Source organism: Sminthopsis crassicaudata, chromosome 3, assembly GCF_048593235.1.
Source record: "Sminthopsis crassicaudata isolate SCR6 chromosome 3, ASM4859323v1, whole genome shotgun sequence".
NCBI classification, from domain to species: Eukaryota; Metazoa; Chordata; class Mammalia; order Dasyuromorphia; family Dasyuridae; genus Sminthopsis; species Sminthopsis crassicaudata.
In genome coordinates this window covers 75,466,834-75,483,550 of record NC_133619.1, presented here as the reverse complement: position 1 = coordinate 75,483,550, position 16,717 = coordinate 75,466,834, and the positions used below count along the sequence as shown (strand labels likewise).

At 34.6% G+C, this 16,717-nt stretch overlaps 1 protein-coding gene across 5 annotated transcripts in view; it reads left to right on the top strand.

The window, feature by feature from the left end:
- Positions 1–12,281, top strand: part of CCNYL1 (cyclin Y like 1) — a 58,143-nt gene extending 45,862 nt beyond the window's left edge. For all 5 annotated transcript variants that reach the window (XM_074298899.1, XM_074298898.1, XM_074298900.1 and 2 more), the window contains 4 exons: positions 4,495–4,614; positions 6,562–6,728; positions 8,923–9,085; positions 11,911–12,281. In XM_074298899.1, coding sequence (XP_074155000.1) covers positions 4,495–4,614; positions 6,562–6,728; positions 8,923–9,085; positions 11,911–12,027 — 567 coding nt within the window. In that variant the 3' untranslated portion in view covers positions 12,028–12,281. The remainder of the gene's footprint in view (positions 1–4,494; positions 4,615–6,561; positions 6,729–8,922; positions 9,086–11,910) is intronic.
- Positions 12,282–16,717: the final 4,436 nt, after the last annotated feature.

The following is a 16,717-nucleotide window of genomic DNA, read 5'->3' as shown; positions in this document are numbered from 1 at the left end:
ATTCTATTCTCTTGGAAAAAATCTTGGATTTTTTTTTTTTTTTTTTTTTTTTTTTTTTGCATTTACTCATCTGTTCAAGTATATTTCAACCTTTCCCTTCCCCAAAGTAAGCCTCCCAAAGTAGTCACTGTTGGGGTTGTTTTTTGGTTTTGTTTTTTGTTTTTTGTTTTTTTCTAACCACTAATAGACCTTTAATTAGTTGCTTAGTAAATTGAATGAGAAATCTGTTTAGTCAAGGAGCTTTACTATTCAAATGCAAACCAAATCCCTGAGCTCCCCAAGAATAGTTTTGATTAGAGTAAGGAAAAGACCTTGGAATATGATGGGAGGAGAGGGCAAATGTGGACAGCCAGAGGACATAAAAGTGTTTAATGTACAGATGAGAAACTGAAACTAGAACAAGTAAAATTGGTTCCCTTGCCTAATGTTTTCTGGAACTCAGAACATTTTTCCTCTCATTGAGTTAAGGTCAGAACTAATTTAAAAGGCTATAAACTTCAGCTTTCCCCAGCTAAGCCTAATTTCTAGTCTAGCTGAGGCTAGGTTCAACTTTTTTTCTGTTGGGAGGAGGACAGGAAAAGGAAAAAAAGTATACATCCACATATCTCCAATTTTTTTTTTCTTTTTATTTATAGTATTTGAAGGATTTCTCTATTTGAAGTTATTCCCTATAAAGGTTTAAGAGCTATTCCTATTTTAATGCATTATTTGTATATAATATCCACATTAAAATACCTATACCTATATCTAGATGCCATATAGCCAGCTCATTCCCAGTTCATTGAGAGTTCTTACTGATTACACAGACCTTTGAAAATTATAAATCCAAATTAATCCCCAAAGTAGGTTTTTTTGAGTTATGTTTTGCCACTACATTTGATACATGGATGTGTATCACATAGTAGTGTATTCAAATTAAGAAAATGATAGTTTTTGTTGGTGCTATAAATTTAGTTATGTTTTATTTTATTATATACATAATCCCAGTCATCTGTATTTAGGTGACTTGTGACTGTTGACCAACAGGATACTTTCATCCTTAAGTTCAAGTATCTAACAAGTGAGAGATTCTGGGATATAGGAAGAGGATTTGCTCCCTCTGCTGTCATTATTTGTATGACATTGAACAAGTCACTTTACCTCCATATGGCTGTTTCACCATCTGTTAAGTGGAGTTGAATTAGGTTGTCCCTAAACTCTCTACTGTCTTTATTGATGTTTCTATAGTTTCTATAGTTTTCTATAGTTTCTCTACCTGGCACTATCCTCACAACTCTGGGAGGTAGATTATCTTCATTTTACAGATGAGGAAATTGAGAAAAGCAGCTTACTAGGTAACTAGTAAATATCTGAGGCTGAATTTGAACTCGGGTCTTCTGACTTCAGGTCTAACATCTCTTCACTATATCACCTGGCTGTGCCAAATGAAACATTTTTGGGATTCCTTTTTTATGTTCAGTAAAAGCTATTATTTTCCAGTATTTTACTAACTCAGATGCTTTTACAAACACTTTGACAAATTTGTTGTTTCCCTTTTAACCCACATAGATCTTCAGTCTTAATAACTCGGACTAATACATCACTTTGCATTAAACTTTGCAAGATACAGAAAGTAGTTAAAAGTTGGGTCTGGAAGATTTTTTGCTGTACCTCCAGGAAAACTATTGCTCACTTTGGAAATATATGAGGGATGACCACTATTTTCTAAAATTAAAGTTTCTCTTATTCAGCAAACCTTTATTAAATATCAGCTGTGTACAAAACACTGGGTTTAGGCACTGGAAAAAAACAGTGAAAAATTGAGATGAAACTTAATTCCCTCACTCTCACAGAGTTTAATATAGGTATTGACCAAAAATTTATTATGTGCTTATTTTTCTAAGTTTTGAGGATACCAAAAAAATTTTATCTAAAAATTTTGCTCTCAAGGAACCTAAATTCCAATGGGGGAAGTGAATATCATTAGGGAGTTGTGAGAAATTCAGTAGGGAAGGTCATTAGGATTGGAATATTAGAGGTCTTCATGGAAGAGGTAGCATTTGAGTTGGATTTTAAAGGACAGATAAAAATTCAGCAGGACTGAGAAAAGCTGAGTATATTCCTAGACATGGGGAAAGAGAAGAGTCATTGAAAATGTGTAGAAGGTTGGGAGAAAATTAGGGGATCAAAGAAGTATAGAAAATTATCCCTGATGAAGATTAGAAATTTCAAAGGATCATGGGATCTTTGAGCAAAAAGGAAGCTTAGGGAGCATTTAAGCCAATCCTTTCATTTTTTCATAAAGGAAATTGAGACTCCAAAAGATGGAATCAAATCCTGGCTTGCTCTTTCTATTCTACCACACTACCTGCTTCTGGGAGTTAAAAGAACAGTGACTCTCAAAATAGTTGAGGGGATTGATGTTAATAGACCTTCATCACTTCATTGAAGTGGAAGTTAGGTTATCAGGAAGGGCATGAGGGTGGGATTGGCAAATTGGGTAGTCATATAAAATTGATGGCTATAATAGAAAAAATTTGAAGCCGTTATCATGGGGGATGAGATTATAATAATGTTAGAATTGTCCAGCCTTGAGGCAGCTAGGTGGCACAGTGGATAGAGCACCAGCCTTGAATTCAGGAGGACCAAAGTTCAAATCTGGTCTCAGACACTTAACACTTCCTAGCTTTGTGACCCTGGGCAAGTCACTTAACCCCAGCCTCAAAAAAAAAAAAAAAAAAAGTTCCAGCCTTGTTAAGTAAGGGTGGTCTACTTGATGTATATATTAGCTTCATTTAGTGATTTTTTTTTCCAGTGATTCATTAATATCAAAGTTGGTGGGATTCATTCAGAAATGAGAGCTTATACTGTTGGGGGAGACAAAGTCACAGAGGCAAAGGATTCTAGTATGTAGTATATAAAATATTAAAGCTAAACATGTCTGAGGTTCCATATTAAATTTCCCAAAGAGGAAGTGATACAAGTTAGCTAGTAGAATAAACTTAGAGGATTAGTTCTTAGATTAAAATTTCTCAGGTAAAATGTTTTTATAGATGAAAATTTTGGGTAGAAAACTTCAAACTACTTGATAAATGATATCTCAATGAGTTAGAAGCTCTAACTTTTTGGACCTCCCCCTTTCTTAGTCCGAGGCCATCCTTGTCTCCATTGTCACTCTTTCAGGTGAGTTTATATAGTGATTCAGAAAATGTAAATTTGCATTTCTAGCCTTATTTCTCTAAGCCTACATACTTTTAACAGGTGTTCCTTAGTTTTGCCAAGGTTATGTGTGCATTTATGTGTATACTCTTAAGTAACATTTTATAGATCATTTAAACATTATAACCCTAGGATAAATATAAAGATTTTTTAAAAAAATAGATATTCAATTGATAGCCCAGGGTGAAAATTGAGTTAATGTTCACTTCCTTACTGTAAGGTTTATTACACTGTTCATTATTATTATACTGCTCTTTTGGAACTAAATGTTCCCTGGAATGGGTTTTACCTCATGAATACTTTATGGCACTAGTGAGCTATAAGGCAGAGCACACCTGCAGCCTATTATCTGCCTGCTTCCTAAAAGTTAATTCTCAACTGAATTTTTGTATTGATACCAAAATGATTAGGTAGTTATAAAACAGTGCTATGAGAAATTCAGTGGGGAAAGTCATGATGGGATCCCTCCACCCCAACATGGAAAAACACAGAACAAAAACAGATTTCTTTCTAAGCTAATGCTTTTGTTGTTGTTGTACCCTGATTACTTATGCTTATTTTAAAACTGTTTTGATACTTGGGTAAGAAATATAAATAAAAGCTCAAATTCCTATTCAAACAATTATTGAATCTTTGCCTATGCAGAAAGCAGGATGTAAGATGGTAGTGGGCTCAGAAAGTAGAAGAGATGGGGGGGGAGGTATAAGTACAAAAGAGTGAGTGTATGTATGTGTGTGTGTGCGTGTGCACGCGTATGTCTGTATGTACGCGCATGCTCCAAGATAGAGAAGGGGGAGAGTTCTATCATTGGATTATCTATTGGCGTTTGAGACTAGGTGAGCAGATCTTAGTAAAGGTCCTCAAGCTTGGTTTTCAATTCTTATTATCTAATGTTTCTTTTTTTAATATATCATTGTTCTACTCTTATGTTCTGCAACTGTAGGCAAATGCTCAGGTATGCTGCTTCATCTTCTCCTTTTCATCCTCAGGGTCCAGACTAGTTTTAGGGCAGGCTCATCTTAGAGTGAATTTGAACCTTTAAATTAATCCTGGAATTGGCCTGAACTCCTTAAACTCTTGGAGCAGGGGTGGCTGAGGGGCCAGTGTGGATCTCCTAAGGACACTGGCCTTCAGGCTTTGGTGAGATATAAGATGCAAAATTGACTCAGAGTAATATGGAAACCCATACTCAGTGCACTCACTAGAACAGCTGCACATTTTCTTAATAAGCATCTTTTTTAAAGGACTTCCTTTTTCTTCTATGGGCACTAAGTGGCGGTGTTGGGTTTTTTGCAGCGTGATGATGTTCCTGATGATTACTTCAAGCATGACCCCGATCACAAGCATATTTACCGATTTGTCCGGACTCTCTTTAGTGCTGCACAACTAACAGCAGAATGTGCAATAGTCACTTTGGTAAGGTATTTCTCCTTTTGAAAGGACTTTTTTATTCCTATTTTGTATCCATATTGTATGTCTTGTTTCATCATATTAAAGATAAGATCCTTAAATGACAAAACACTAGTCAACCAGTCATTGAAGGATGATGTATACAATTTTAAAATAGTCAGTGTGGTGGTCACTAACCATTCGGTTAAGGGCCAAGACTCCCAGTGGTGAAAGTTAGAAGATGGAGAAGGCTGCGCTAGGGTATAAAAAAGAAACTTTTCACCTTTGTGTTTGATTCAGGTTTCAGATAGTTGGCAGTTCTATCACAAAACCAGAACTGCTATTGAAAGTGTCAAGAGACACCCCCTCCCCCCCAAAGTTGAATGTACACGGGAATTGAACTACTCCATAAAATGTTAAGGCCATAAAAAGGCCAGCCAGAGGAGGCTGGCAAATCTGGGCTCTCAAGTCTGGTAACTTTCACAATCATTAAATGTATTTTTTTGGAGTTGTTTTTTGTCTTTATGTATAGTGCTTCAAATAGGTTTGTGTATGAGCATGTGTATACACATATACACACATATATACACATATACATATCTATATATGTATACATTAGAGTGTGTGTAGGTATATATAAACAAATACACATACATATATGTAGATAATGTATTATACAGGCATGTAACTGATGGAGAGGGAAGTCTGTCTGTGTAATTCAGCATATAACCTTGTCTGATTCATCTTGTAAAACACAATCTTGTGAAGTGACATTGGTGGTTCAGTGACTGGTATCACTTCTAGTTCATGTGGTATTAAGTATTTTGTGGTGAGCTGAAATAAGCAGGTAAAAATGGTAACTTGGGGGAAAGGGAGAGAATGTTAAAAAGGGCAATTTGGACATACTTTTTAATGGATTGTTTTGGTAGGCAACTTCAAAGAACAATTGTTCTTTCACTAAGCACCACAGAATCCTTTTGTATTTATTATCTTTAGTGTCACACTGCAAAGTAGCCACTGGGAGGCTCTCTTGACCATCAGTTTTCACCCTTAAAACCCAGAGAAGCATTCTAGCTTCCATTGAAGCAAGCAAAAGCAACTAAGTTCTTCCCTTGTTCCATAGAGGATTATATGGGTGTAAAATTCTAATAGCTTTGCATTAGTAAGTCCTTAGTAAATATTTGTTCAATGAACTTGAATGTGGCTTTTCAATGCTGTTCATTTTATTAAAGATGATATTGTTGATCCATTGTATGTACCGGTGGAAAACGGCTGCATTTGCATTAGGAAGACCCAGGTTTGCTTCAGGTTCTGCCATTTATTTGACTGAACAAATCACTTAACCTTTTGAAGCTTTGGTTTTCTCATTTGTAAAATGAAGGGATTGGATTAACCCAAAATCCCTTTTGCTCTAATCTTTTACAATACTACTCTCAGTAAGGTGCATTCTTCCAATGGCAGATTGGTTGCACTGAGCCATCCACCTTTATGACCAGGGGTACACATTTTGAGCTGGCTGATTTTGGGTGTGCAAATGCAGAATGAGGTGTGTGAGGATGGAATTTCAGACATCCTTAGTCTTTGTTCTTTATATTAATAGCTGAGCTCAACGTCTGCTCATTGCAACTTTAGTGTGACCAATTTGTCAAACAGTCTTCAACTTTCCCAAAACTAATTGATATTTTGCTTTGGGTGTAGATATTTTTTGCTTCTATGTCATAACTAGAACATTGGTAGAACCAATAGATTTTTTCCATAAATTGTAGAAATTTTTTTGGTACAACAGTTATGAAGTAAGGCTGTGGTAAAATTATTTGAAGCTTACATAATTAAAACCAGTTTTTAAAATTCACTTTTAAGAAAAAAGGTTAGTAAAATGGAGTTTTATTTTCCTGAGCTAACCAGTTGCCTGTAATAACTTGTCATTGTACTTAGACTAAACTAAAATTAAAGGCCAATGATCTGCTTTTTCAGGTTTACTTAGAAAGACTTTTAACTTATGCTGAGATTGACATTTGCCCAAGTAACTGGAAAAGAATTGTTTTGGGAGCCATTCTTCTTGCTTCCAAGGTTTGGGATGATCAGGCAGTTTGGAATGTGGACTATTGCCAGATCTTGAAGGACATTACAGTTGAGGACATGTAAGTTGTAAACTTTCTACCTTTTTCCAACTGTAAAATAAGAATTATTTATATAATATTCATTTTTAATTTTTTAAATGGTCAGAGGACCAAGAGACACAAGCAACCACATGTATCTTTCCTATCTCAGAATCCTTTGGTAATATTGTGACTATATTCATGGGCCATTTGTCTTTTTCAAAAGTGGTTAAGTTATTGTAACTTAGATTTTTTGGGGGGGGGTAGTCACTTGTAATAGAATAGGAATTAAGGCTGGACCTATTTTTCTTGCTTCCATTTTGCTTCCTAAATCAGTTTTTCAATTGCTCTAAAAATAATTTGATGAAATTTTCATTTCATTTGCTATGAAATACTTGGAATAATTTTTCAAAATTTGTTTACTTTGTGAAGTAAGTTATGTCTTCGAAAGAGGAAATAAGAGAACTAAGTAGCTGTTAATCAAATTCACTATATATATATATATATATATATATATATATATATATATATATATATATATATATATATATATATATAAAAATGATATGTTGTTCATGCTTTTGCCTACATGTTTGTTTAAAATCAGACGTGATGCTGTGGGTGTAATAACTTTGTTTCAATGATTAAACCTCTATTAATAGACATGTTAATCCTATGAAGTACTGTATCACTACACAATTAAACTGTATTAAGATAACAAGGATAAAAGAAATCGTGATGTGCATTTTCATGAAGTAAATCAAACCCTGATCAACTCATCATCCAAACATGATGAGATTTACATTTCTATAGGCTTACCCATTACATGAACAGGAAATTAATTTTTCCAGTAGGTTTAATAGGATCCAACATGACAGAATAACAAAACACAAAGCTTTGCTCACATTATAGCAGCTTTTCGCAGAATGAACCATTGATTTTTTTGCATTTATTTTTCTCTCCAGTGAGCAAAATAGATTACTTTAAAAGCTTAAAAGCCTTATGACTTAATCAGGAAGTCTCTTTCATTCTGTTTAGGACATTTTTACTTTTGTTTAAAAAAAATATTAAAATCCCTAGCAAAAGCAGCAAAAATTATTAATATATATATTTTTTTCATTTGCTCACCTCTTGTGAACTTGTGCTAGATCTAGGCTTGTTTACTTTTAGGAAGATATGATAACACCCTAGACTGTCACCATTTTTCTTCTCTGTTATTAGATTTGCTGCCTTGCTATCTGTACAGCTTAACATTCACAGAGTATTTTACTTTAAAAGGCAATAAAGTCCACTTCATTAAAAAAAATTTTTTTTTAAATAAATGCTCATATTTTAAATGGCAGGAAGCTTGCCTTTCTATGACACAGAATGATTTACATCCCAGGCTTCTGGTGGACAGTGAAACACAAGACTACAATTTCCAAACCCTGCCTAGAGCATGCGAATGCACTATCCCTGCCTTGGCCATGGCTCATTTTGTGAAGTGGGTTTGGTATGAGACAAATTTTATCTTTGATCTTTTTTGCTTTTCGTTGATGAAAAGAGTATTTTCTCCTGTAGCACTGACCAGGCAATATGTGTTGAGATGAGCAAAAACTTGCATTGTGCCCTTTGAGGGGGAGGGAGGAAAAAATGGGCGTCCATCTCAGATCTAGTGCTAGTTATTTATTTATTTAATATTTTGGAGATGAATCCTTGTTGCTTCAAGAGGCTTTTTTTTCTTAGAGATAATAGCAGTAGCTCTTCATAGATCCATTTGTTGCCGTGGTGATATGCCTACTCCTTTTGTTGGTCTGCTTCTACTTCAATAAACCCCTTCCTGTTATCAGCCTGGTGAAAATGTCTGCAAGTTCTTCAGAGCTAATAAACAGCATACATCATTCCTTTCATCTGATCACTATAGTGAGGCCTTATGAGAGTGAGAATGGAGTATGAATTGTCCAGCTGCACTAATGGAACTCTGAAGAATGAGCCCCCTAAGTCAGCAGCATGAGAGCACAACAGTGCCCTAACCTTTTGCCCTCGATATCCCCAACTGAAAGTGTTGAGATTCAAAAAGGACCATAAATAACTGTACCTTGTTTGAACATTAAGTGTATTAATCCAGCTGGTAGCCTTTATTTCAAAATAGAATTTAGAATCATCCTGGTAGCTTAGAATGATATTTTTAAAAAGTAGACTGATAGTTTGAGTAAAATTATTGAATATATTGTGTTTCTTCTCTAATCTCCTCTAGGAATGAGATGGAAAGACACTTCTTGGAGCTCCTACAGTTTAATATTAATGTTCCTGCCAGTGTTTATGCCAAATACTACTTTGACCTTCGCTCCTTAGCAGATGACAACAACTTGAGTTTTCTGCTGGAGCCTCTCAGCAAAGAGCGAGCACAGAAACTTGAGGTAAAGAATATTGGAGATGTGCTGAGTTGCAGTTTTTGTTACTGAAGAAAACTGATGATCTGTTGCTAATTATATTAAGAGATAATTAGAAAAAAGGAAGGCTTTTATGTTAGTATAGTGAAGCGAGTTTAACTCTTTTTGTCTTAAGCATTTCCTCTGCTGCTTTTGTGGAAAGGAATGTACAAAGGACAAAATTTACAGATGCTGACCTTGAGGATCATAGTTCAAATAAATGTATCAAAGCAAATAAATTTGAAACTTAATTTGCTTTTAATGATTTCTTTGTTCTGAAAATTAACCCACCCTATTATAAATAAATATGCAATCACAATTTCTTGAAATTATATTCTGTTACATCTAAGTATCTATAGAGCTTATTCTGGTGATTGCTTTTAATTCAGTTTTTTAGAATTTTATTTAAGACATTAGTTACAATCTGTTCCAATGGACAAAAAGCCCACATTGATATGATCTCAATCATTGTTGATTTAAACTAAGCTTTCTCAGATGTATCAAGGAGGAAGTATTCAATTCAGCAATCATTAAGTGCCTTTTGTGTACCTGCCTGCACAGAGAACAGGAAGGTCACTGGACTTGGCATCTGAATGACCACCAGAGGTGGGCCCTTGGCTCTGCTCCTGACTTAACTGGGAGAATTTGCACACATTTCTTAGTTTTTCTCGCCCTCAATTTCCTCCTCTCTAGTAGGAGAATATTAATAATATGTCATCTATGTGAACGTCAAAGACAGGATAATAGGACAAACTTCCCCAACACTTTTCTCTCAGAAGTATAAGCTTATGGGTCCAATTGTGTACAATCACTGTTGCTTGGTTTTGATTGGGGAAGGAGGACATTTTTATGGTCATGAGCCATTTTCACATGTTCAGTGTATTAATAAGAATTATAATGCATTAAAAACCAAGGATTTTCATAGGGAAAATTTAAATTGAATTTATACCATTCAAATCACATCAGGTTTTTTTGTGTGTGTTTTTTTTTTTTTTAAACTAAACAGAGGACTATAGTCTAAAACATTTGATAAAGAAAATTCCTGCTTGCTTCAAACCATCATCTAAAGCTAATTGGCACAATATACTGTAATGTTCTAGGCCTCAATGTCAAGAGTGCTCACCATAGAATCAAATTATCCCCATGGAATGTGACATAGTTCTCCCTGAATTTGTAGTTTCCGTGCTCCTTTTGTGTTATAAACCAAACCACAGCCAAATAATATTTAACATTGACTTTTTTCTAATAGAAGCTTCCTCAAACTCCAGGTCAGGACCAATTTATTAACAAAATGGACAGTTGGCATTTTATTGCATTTAGCCATTTTTTAAAGATAGGTTTTGCTCTCTATCTAAATGGATTTCTTTTCTCTCTTCCTATTAATTCCCCACTTCCACTGAAAAAGAATGAGGAAAAAAATCCTGTAACATTCATAAGTCAATCAAAAGAAATTCCTTCAATGACTATTTCCAAAAATCTTTACTCTGTTCTTAACCTTCTGTGTGTGGCTAAATTCAGCCACACATATTCCAGATAATACGATTATAAAGTATCAGGCCTTTATATAAATCCCATATGAAAATTCATCTGGTTAATTTTGAACTTTTATTAGTGACACATTAAAGCCAATTTATTATTTGGAATGAGTTTTTTTTTTTTTTTTTTCCCCTAAGAAGTGGGAAGGTGTGATGAACAGGAGTTAATAAAGCATAATCCGTATAGCATGCATTTCATTATCTTGGACCCTCATAAACACACTCTTTGGGAGGTCCTCCTTGCTATGGAACTTCATTGTAAGTAAAATCACCTTTTACATACTTTAAGTATTTCCATAGAATCCAAGGTAGACATCCTTTATTTTTAGCTTTCTCCAGTTATTAGTACAGTAGTGAATTTTCTATCTAAAAATGGACAAATGTATTCATTGAATTTACACAAATATACATGAACCACTTTTTTTTAAATCATTAAGACGTTTATTTTAAAACAATTCTTCCTCATACATATAATTTTATTTATTAAAGATGAAAGCAAATTTGCAACATGGATATGCTTGTTTACATAAAGAATTATGAATCTATTGTTGTTTTGAATTTATGTAAGATAACTGGAGTTATTTGTAGTGACTTGCCCAGGGTCACACAGCAAAATAAGTATTAAGTGTCTGAGGCCAAATTTAAACTCAGGTCCTGCTGACTGCAGGGTCAGTGCTGAATTTTTTTTTTTTTTTTAATTTTATAATTATAACTTTTTTTTGACATATGCATAGGTGTATGTGTATATATATATATATATATATATATATATATATATATATATATATATATATATATATATATATATATATATATATATATATATATATATATATATTTTACAACATTATCCCTCGTACTCCCTTCTGTTCAGAGTTTTTTTCCTCCTTCCCTCCATCCCCTCCCCTAGATGGCAGGCATTCCCATACATATTAAATATCTTATAGTATATCCTAGGTACAATATATATGTGTAGAACCGAATTTTGTTGTTGTCGTTGCATGAACCACTTCTAAGGAGCAAATCAGGTAGTGATAAGCTAATGCTTTGTTTGTTTGTTTTTTTAAATGATATTTCTGACAGGTTTGAGTTCAAATTTTTTTTAATAGCTGTATTCCATTCTTTTTCCTAACATTCTTTCCAGCTACAAAGGGTGTTTTGCTGTAGCATATAGGACAGAAGCCAAGAGTCCTAAGTCGAGGTTCTGTTCTCTCAGAGACTAATGAAGAAAGAGGCTTTGACTTTCTGAAGCCTTGATTCTCTCTGTTCCTTCTCTAGGCTATTTCCAGACTGTGCGAAGACAAATACAAAGACTTGTCCAAAGCTGCCATGAGACGATCTTTCAGTGCTGATAATTTAGTCGGTATTCGCCGTTCTAATGCCATCCTCTCCTGAAGGAGAAGTGAGGTGCGATGGGTCAGAAAGCCAGAGTCCGCAGAGAGTGGGGTAACGCTCCCTGCCCGACAACCAGCACGTGGTGGTTTCAGCGAGAGGAAGGGCACTGACTCCAAGGGACTCGGGAACCTGAGGATCACACTCCATAGGAAAGATGGGATCTTGTCAAAGCAGCACATTCTCCTGTCCTTTTTAATGTATCCAGAGGTGCAAAAACAAACTTTATAATGAAACTTCCTGAATCCCACCCCACACACAGATGTTTGCTTACTGTGTAGGCCTATAGCTGTGAACTATGTAAGTTTTTTTTTTTAATTAGTAGTTTTCAATTTTAACGTTTAAACACTAACCATGTGACTCTAGTTAAAAAGTTCCCTCTACCTTCCAGCCACTCCAGAAACTTGCTGCATATGCCTTTTGGAGTCAATGCAGTATTAACCTTAGAACACGGGACTCTTAATAAAGCATCAAGCCTCTTAGGAGCAGATACTGTAGCACTGATCAGCACTGAACAGTTATTCCTCCATACTATGTTACTATTAATGCTGCTAATTACTATTAGCAATCAAATTAAGCTGCTGGGCAGAGTGTATGCTGGCTCTGGATCACCACGTCATCCTAGTAAATAACAGTGTCCAGGGAGTCTTAAGTATTGGGTTTGTGAGCAAAGGAATTAATACTGGGTCCATGCTGCTTGTGAATTATGGTGCTTCTCATTTTGTTCCTTTTGCTCCTTCTCTGGAAAATATGCAGACTATAAATTATTTTTCATGGATTTAAGGAAGTGGGTTAAAACACTTAAATCTTCTAAACATGGTGATCCAGTGATTAGTATAATACACTATTTCTGAAGTTTTATTTTCCGAAGCGCCATCATGATATATTTACAATGGAGTTTACAGTGCAAGATAAGGTTTTTATCTTTGGTTTCCTGAAATTTCTGCTTCTAGATTTGGGAGGGTTGGAGGGAAGAAAGGGGGAAATGATAGGGAATTGGATTCACAATGAATCTGTAATGAATTAGAAAAAATTGGACTCAGTGATAGTGATAGATGATTATTCTGTTCCTAACATATCGGACTTATCCAAACTTTTTAAAACTTTATGTGTAACTTAGATGTAGTTACAATTTTGTTCCTTCTCTTTCTTGGTGTCGAAAGAGAAGAATTAATCACAAGGTCAAAACAAAACATTATTTTTAGTTTTCTGAAGGTGGGGAGAGGAAGATTCAGGAGATTGGTGTCCGTACCAACCCAAACTCAAAATAGATCTGAAACATTAGAGCATATTCATAATTTTTACCTGTCTTCTCCCTTCTCCTTTATGTATAGATCCTGGGCATTTTGCCCAGTGAACAAAACATTTCTGGTCTAGGAGTCCTGTATACTCTTCTCCCAACATAGTAATGCTACATAATAAACCCACAGATCTGCGTGCTGCAGGTCCCATTGTTGTCAAAGGAAAAGAGCTATATAAATGATAAATAATGGTATTTTTAATATTTCAATCTACCAACTCCAGAAACATGGTTTATGGAGTTTGGAGCTTGGAGCTTCAGGTATTGATTGCAGTTTTATTTTGAAAAGAATGCTACAACTTCAGGTGGTTTTTCTTTCTCATGTTTATATTAAAAGAAAAGCTAATAATAAACTCTATTTTAATTAAAATGTGGTTAGTGTGTTTTGTACCCTTTTTTGGACCTTATAACAAAACTTTGACATAGGAGTTTTAAATTCATTTCCTTTCATTCTTTGGACCTAACAGAGGGTTCTAAAAGCATTTTCAAACTTTCAGTATGCTTCTCCACAAACATTCATCTGACTCATTACTTATAATTAGTTCTTACAGGCAGACTGCATTTTACTTCTATCATTTTGCAAATGAAAATCTTGTTTTTTATGTAAAATGTAAGAGGTAGAGATGAAAAGATTTGAAGATAGTTTGGTATACCTTTTTTTTTTTTTTTTTTTTTTTTTTTAAACAAGTTGGAAGAATGGATTGAGATCCTTTTTTTAGCATTTGAATGGAACCTGGAGGCTGTTTGGGTCCTATTCCCTTATTTTGAAGATGCACTTAATGAGGCTCAAAAGTCCAATGCTTTGCCTGATGCAGGTGCCTCAAAGTCCAGCCATCTTCCCACCCTCAGCTGCTGTGTTTTGACCAAGAGATCTTCATGCTCCCAAAGCCATAAGAATGTATTACAGGATCAAGAATAAAGAACCAGCATTTTAAAGATCAGATCCTGTATACTGCATGGTCCTGTTAATTCCAAAGCATTTTGATAGGCTTATGGCATAGCCCATAGGATTGTTAGTCTTGCATGTCAGAAGACCAAAGATCAGATCCTGTATACTGCATGGTCCTGTTAATTCCAAAGCATTTTGATAGGCTTATGGCATAGTCCATAGGATTGTTAGTCTTACATGTCAGAAGACCTAAGTTCAAATCTTGCTTCTGACACTTAGTTGTATGATCATCAGCATGTCATCAAATTTCTGGGATCTACAGTTTCACCTGTAAAATTGTGACAATTTATAGTGCCTGTTTCATCAGCTTTTTGAGAGGTTAAAGTGAAACCTTGGAAATTGCTTTGCAAATTATATAGTATTAGATAAATGCATTTGTTATTAAAATAGCTTTAATCTGTGCAGAGAAAATGAATGAGCTCAATGAATTATCTGATGTCACTGTTAAAGCAAAGAAAGTTTTCAAGGTATAAAATTTGCTCATGAATCAGAGGTTTAAAATGTCCTAGAAATAAGGAATTGTAGAAAGTAGGCCATTGGACTTTTAGCAGAAATTGTGAAAAGCCATAAAGAAATTTCCTATACTCCTACCCTAAAGAAATTGGTGTTTCTGTTTCTATCTCCAAAATCCTATTTTAAATTATTCTTTTGATGTGGAAAATTGACCTAATAGCATTAGATTTATTTTATATGTTTTTTTTTCTCATAGCAAGAGGGGATAAAAGGGTTATGTACCCAGGAAGCACACAAACAAGAAGTTGAATTTCTTTTTAAAGATGCCCTTAGGAGATTTTAGAATATTTTTAGAGCTGTTGAGTTTAAGAAATCATCACTAAATTATGATATTATGCCTTCTTGCTTGGTGCTTAGGGTGGCTGAGGACAAATCTGTGAATCAACAACTGATGTAGTTGGACTAATGATTGGTAAATGGCAAATCTTGGTAAATTGTTATTCATCTATTACATTAAAGAAAAAAAATTTATGACATCTATACAGTTAAAAAAAAATACAAAATCAAATAAGGTAATTGATATTCCAGTACTCAATTATCCTATATGATGCTGTGTTTTTCACATGGAATTATGAATTAGTTTGACATTTTCAGGTTTTTTTTTTCAATGACTAGGAGAAGAGTGGAGATAAATAATTATATCTAGTCCAAATATACATTAAGCTCAAAGAAAAAGAAATGGCCAAGTTCAGGTAGGCATTAGTATGAGTAGCATTCAAATTAAAAGTGAGTCATTTAGCACAATGATATTTTATTTCTCTTTTGCTTTATTTCTCAACAGGAACAGAACCATTTACTGAAATGGATTTGGGTAGGTGGGCTCTAGCTTATGACTACAACTCTACAAATCAGCCAGGTATCATGGAACCTAGAGAAGATGTAGTAATATTGACAGACTTCCCAAGGTCCTATAGCTGGGAAAGGTATGATGAAGTAAAAAAAAAAAAAAAAAAAAATCTCCAGAATATTTTTCTGTAAAATGTTCCTATAATCTCTCAGAGTATAATTTGGGGTTGTATCTATCTGTTATCCTGCACACATGCTTTCCTATGAAAATGTATCTGAGATTCAATCTAATATCAGAAGAGGATGAGTGACTGAAATAAGGGAATTTGTTTCTTGAGTGTTAAAGCAATGGATAATTCCAAGCCCTTATCAAATCTTCAGCATGACCCTACTAATAGACTTTTATTTTACATTTCTGCTTGTTACTACGTTGTCCTCATATTTCTGGACAGCCTGAGTCCTATCAGAACAATTCAAACCTAGGACTGTAGTTAACTTTATTTAAAAAAAAAAAAAAAAGATGGGGGGCAGACATTCCCATTTAAACCCAAGTGTTAATGTTATCATGAACTTGCAAATTGTCATTAGCTGGATAAGGTAACAAGTGTCTCATATATTCTCACTTTTCAGGAAAGAAACTTGGATAATGTATCCAGCCTATATTCCTACTAAAAGTTCTCACCCAGCCCTTCTTCCTAATGACAATGACAAAAAGTTTATATGTGTTCTCTTAATCCCAAAGCTGGGATTTGGGGATTTTTAAATACAGAGCTACCTGGAAAAAACACTAGTTACCTGCTGGGAAATTGCCTAAACTTCAGTGTAAGTTTCTGGGCAGAATCTTTAGCTGAAATCCAACATGTCAACAAAGTAGGGATTAAATTACCCACAGGTTAAATATTCTGCCCACCACTTGCTGACACCATCCAGCCTGGTTCTTTATGAGAATGAAATTTAGAAGGTCCAGAAGCCCTTTAGCCCAGACTTAGATCACAGTCACAATCTGTTTAGTTTCTAAGGCAATTTTAAATGAAAATTATTTAAAGTGGGTTTAGCAGGTGAGAGAACAAGGACTTCAGGATTGGCATAAATGTCAAGGACTTGGATATCAACAAGGCTATCTGGAAAACTAGAAGTGTATAGAA